Here is a 5,000-nt window from a genome sequence, read left to right as displayed (position 1 = left end):
ACTAGTACGAATTGTTTCTTTATGTGTTTTTTCCCTTTTAATTTTTCCTTTCCTTTCCTCTCCTCCCTGATGGCCGCCCTGCGTTATCCCATCATCAGCGTGTGCCTAGTAATGAAAAACACACAAAGGCAACACAAAACTCCCCCAAGAAACCAATACTTACAGATCATAATATATCAACATCTAACATTCACAAAATATACACGATTCGTACATTAACGAACAGAAAAATGCTAGCAATATCAACGCATGCCGTTTTACTTGTTTTTCCTTTTATATCATTCGAGCCGACAGCAAGTTTTGTTCGAGGTGCGTTTTCATCCATGCAGGAGTCCAGTGTGTTTACATACCAGCGGCCAGCCAGCCACTCGTGCAGGGGAACCAGCTCACTCGTGTGTTGCTCCGAGTTACGCACCAAAACGGCACCTCAGTAATTACGTGTCACATCGCACATGAAGAAGAGAGAGAGAGAGAGAGAGAGAGAGAGAGAGAGAGAGAGAGAGAGAGAGAGAGAGAGAGAGAGAGAGAGAGAGAACAATCCCTAGAGGTGCACGCGGTCAATAGCACACACCCTCCCTGAGCTCCCAAACACCTGGTCAATTAACACACTCGTACAAATGCCTTCAGTTCACCACCGGTCACCAACAAACATACTCCACGCTTGATTGTATCCCCTGCTCACCTCGCCACCTCGCCACCTCGCCCCGCCACACACCAATAGCTTGTAAACTAGTAACCATTCCCCTGACCACTCCATCCCTTCATCCCCGGCACCACCACCTGCTCCCTGCGCCGGATGGGACCTTCCTGCTGCCTTCCGCACCTCCCCATTTACATAAGGGCACCACTGGATGACGACGCCCTGGTATGTATTTATCAGTACACGCGGCCACCGGCTAAGGTCCCCCTCTCTCCCTCCTGCTGCTCTCCCGGGTTCAATTAGTGAGATCAGATACTGGTAATATAACTTGCTGTGTAATTTCTGGTGGTACAGAAAGAGAGAGAGAGAGAGAGAGAGAGAGAGAGAGAGAGAGAGAGAGAGAGAGAGAGAGAGAGAGAGATTCACTGTCAAAGAAAAATATATTTGTCTGCACTGACCACATTCAGAGATAGATAGATAGATAGATAGATAGATAGAGAGAGAGAGAGAGAGAGAGAGAGAGAGAGAGAGAGAGAGAGAGAGAGAGAGAGAGAATATGACTGACTGGTAAGGAAAAAAAATTGTCTGCATTGGCCACATTCAGAGAGAGAGAGAGAGAGAGAGAGAGAGAGAGAGAGAGAGAGAGAGACATTCCCCAGCCATCCTGAAAGTTCTCGGGACTCAGTGTTGCCATCTAACATTAGTCTGGCTACACTTATAATTGGTGCTTAAATCTTGAAATTATAGTACTCTTCCATTACGGGAATCCTGCTCGTTTTTTGCAGTAATTGTTACTAATGACACAGTTTGTGGGTGTGGGGTGTCGGGCTGGGGAGCGCGGGGGAGAGGGGGCGGGGAGTGTGTGGGGAGAGGAGGGTTGCCTTTACTCTCCCCCCCCCACAACCCCTCACTCCTTTCTTCCTACACACACACACACACACACACACACACACACACACACACACACACACACACACACACACACACACACACACTCTCTCTCTCTCTCTCTCTCTCTCTCTCTCTTCTTCTTCTTCTTCTTCTTCTTCTTCTTCTTCTTCTTCTTCTTCTTCTTCTTCTTCTTCTTCTTTTCTTTTTCTTCTTCACTATCATCATCATCGTCGTCATCATCATCATCATCATCATCATCATCATCATCATCATCGTTACTATCATCATCATAATCATCACAATTTTCTTCATCTCCTTCCCTCCTCCTTCCCCCTCTCCTCGTCATTATCATCGTCGTCATCATCGCTAATCGTCGTTGCTGTAAATCTTTCATGTAGCTAGAAGGATTTTCTTTTGTTGATGTGGTATGCTAGTCTTGCTATTATTCTTATCATCATTATTCTCATTGCCGTTGTTGTTGTTGTTGGTGGTGGTGGTGGTGGTGGTGTTGTCGTTGTTCTTGTTCTTGTTTTTGTTGTTGTTTTTGTTGTTGTTTTGTTGTTTTTGTTGTCAGTGGTGGTAGTGGCGTTGTTGTCAGAGCTGGGCGTTGTGGCACAGAGTTGCAGCTTTGCCGTACCATGAATTTAGAAGTCGCAAAGTCGAAAGTCGCAAACTTTTTTGAAAAAGTCGCATTATGTAAAGTCGCACCGCTAATTTTTCGCGACATTTGCCTCGACTTAGAGCAGGAACAAAGATGACGTTTTGAAAGAAATTGCCGTGGCTGAAGAAGATGGGCCAGGAGGACATGGAGGAGGAGGAGGAGGAGGAGGAGGAGGAGGAGGAGGAGGAGGAGGAGGAGGAGGAGGACGGTTGATATTAGTTTTGGCTGTTTTAACTAAAAGAAAAGAAAAGAAAATAATTGATATGTGTTTCTTTGCCTTATAAAAGCATGTTTCCTTGATTGCCTAAAGTGTACTTTTTAATTTAGCGGAGTCGCACCGGGAAAAAGCCGCGAAGTAGTAAGTAGCACTGGGGCGGGGAAACAAAAATAGAGTCGCAAAGTCGCGGTCACATCAGATTCGGCGGGAAAGTCGCAAAGTTAACGTTGCAGCTGAAAAAAAATAAAGCAGTCCAAGCTTTGTTGTTGTTTCCTTTACTGCTCTTATTGTTACGGCTCATTATTATCATTATTATTATTGTTATTATTATTATTATTATTATTATTATTATTATTATTATTATTATTATTATTATTATTATTGTACAGACATTCATTTTTATTATTATTATTATTATTATTATTATTATTATTATTATTATTATTATTATTGTTGTTGTTGTACAGACATTCATTATTATTATTATTGTTATTATCATTATTATCATTATTATCATTATTATTATTATTATTATTATTATTATTATTATTATTATTATTATTATTATTATTATTATTATTTTATATTTTTTACCTATTACACGTAGTAGTAGTAGTAGTAGTAGTAGTAGTAGTAGTAGTAGTAGTAGTAGTAGTAGTAGTAGTAGTAGTAGTAGTAGTAGTAGTAGTAGTAGTAGTAGTAGTAGTAGTAGTAGTAGTAGTAAGGTAATGATAATCTGTACTTGGAGGCGTGAAGCGAAGAGCTGCATGGAACTGGTGAGAGCTGATGGCTGCTGTTATGTTTGCAGTGGCGTGGTTTTCATATTTGCGGCGTTTTACGATATTGCAAAGATACTAAAATTCAATAATAACAATATTCAAGTCTGTCATAAAGATAACAACTTATAAAAGATAGACAAAAACAACTAGCGTCTTCAGTGTAGCTGTAAAAGCTTCACTCTTATATGAGATACAGTGCAGTAACATTTACATCAGCGATAACTGGCTAAATGATTTGTTGAAAATTCGTTAATAAACATGTAATAAATAAAAACTGTCGGTAGTGTATTGACTTGCTTATCGGAATGTTTTGATTCTAATGATTGATTTATTTTGTTGTTTTTGATTCCACTAAGTATTTTCAATGATGACAAAACCGCAATTGTGCAAGCAGCATAAAGCAAATAATTACAATAGAATGGTACGGAGTTATGAACACTTGTCATTAGCTTACCATTGTTTGGTGTACACTTCACTGTCTACCTCATGCAATTTGGAAAGTTAAGATCTAGTATAAGTTTTCAGCTGTTGTAAGAAGGAAATTAATCAAATGCATATGTTAAGTAGATACTAAATAAGATCCTTACTGCCAAATTGAATAAAATCATTCATACTGCCAATAACAAAGTTGATGAAATCTTTCACTTTGTTTGAAGAATAAAGTGCTGTTGGTTTATGGTTACGACAAAAGAAATCCTCACTCTTAATGTTAATAGATTTGTTTATGCATTTGTTTAATTTTGAGCTGTGTACTTATGAGTATTAATGGATTTTGTTGATAACATTCTTCTTTTCCTTCCCCACAGATGGTTTCCCTCGAATGTGGCAGCAGTGATCAGTCCCTTAACAGGTCCTCTTCATCGGCACCCCCTTGGCCGCCCTTCTCCTCGCAGTGACATAAGGTCACCACGAGAGAGCCAGCAAGGAAGGGTGCCAGCCTGTATTGTGCCTTAATAGGGACAGTGTGAGTCTCCGTCTATCTTCCTAACAAGACAGTGCGCACCCTCAGAAGGATTACCGTGCTGCCGTGGGAAGAATGATGTGCCATGACCAGTGAGTGAACCAGTGCCAAGCTATGTAGTGCCAACGTCGCGGTGCCATTAGTAGTGTCGGTGTGAGCTGAATAGTGGGAACGTCCCGCCTTGTTCTGTGTCTTCTGCTGTGATTCAAGTGCCAAAATATCATACCCAGTGAGATATACAGACCGCCTTATTTATGAAGTATTTAGTGTTTGCGTGTGTGTTTGCGTGCGTGTTATCAGCTTTGTCGGTCGTGTGTGCTCCTGTAACTACTGCAGCGTTCCAGGAAAGTGCAATACAGATTCAACATCTTTTCATATCAAAACACACCTGAGGTCACTGATACTCAGTGAGTGACATAGTAATGATATTTTTTTTCCTTTGACCAATCATTAGTTTATTTTGGTGGGTGTTGTTAAAGTATGCATCTCTGCTTACTTCACCCAACCGAGCTGCGCCACGGCCCTTTCTTCTAGCAGGGAAGGAAAGGGAGGAAAAGTGATCGGAAGAGAGAATAAATTATTGTTTTACATAGTGATTGAAAAAAAGTGTCGTGATGAAAGACATACGGGAGTATGGGTTTGTGCTACACTGCTATGTTTGGCGGGAGTGACGTGCGCCAACAGTGTCGCCGCAGCAGTAGGTGTGTGTAGCCGCCGGTGTGGTGTGTGGGCCGAACACACACCCGGCCACCCCGCACCCGTCACTCACCAAGATGGGGCAGAGCCACGCCCGACTTAACGACTCCGAGCGTGAGTACACTGTGAATGTTTCTTTCAGACTGTGTGCAGTT

The 5,000-nt window shown here is 41.6% G+C and overlaps 1 protein-coding gene across 2 annotated transcripts in view; it reads left to right on the top strand.

The window, feature by feature from the left end:
• The window catches only part of LOC123516638 (F-box/LRR-repeat protein 7-like), a 326,645-nt gene that overhangs the window by 52,947 nt on the left and 268,698 nt on the right, over positions 1-5,000 (top strand). For both annotated transcript variants that reach the window (XM_045276221.1, XM_045276224.1), the window contains exon 2: positions 3,995-4,959. In XM_045276221.1, coding sequence (XP_045132156.1) covers positions 4,923-4,959 — 37 coding nt within the window. In that variant the 5' untranslated portion in view covers positions 3,995-4,922. The remainder of the gene's footprint in view (positions 1-3,994; positions 4,960-5,000) is intronic.

This window comes from Portunus trituberculatus, chromosome 41 (assembly GCF_017591435.1).
Source record: "Portunus trituberculatus isolate SZX2019 chromosome 41, ASM1759143v1, whole genome shotgun sequence".
Taxonomy (NCBI): Eukaryota; Metazoa; Arthropoda; class Malacostraca; order Decapoda; family Portunidae; genus Portunus; species Portunus trituberculatus.
The sequence above is the reverse complement of the archived record's forward strand: the minus strand, read 5'-3'. Positions and strand labels throughout refer to the sequence as shown.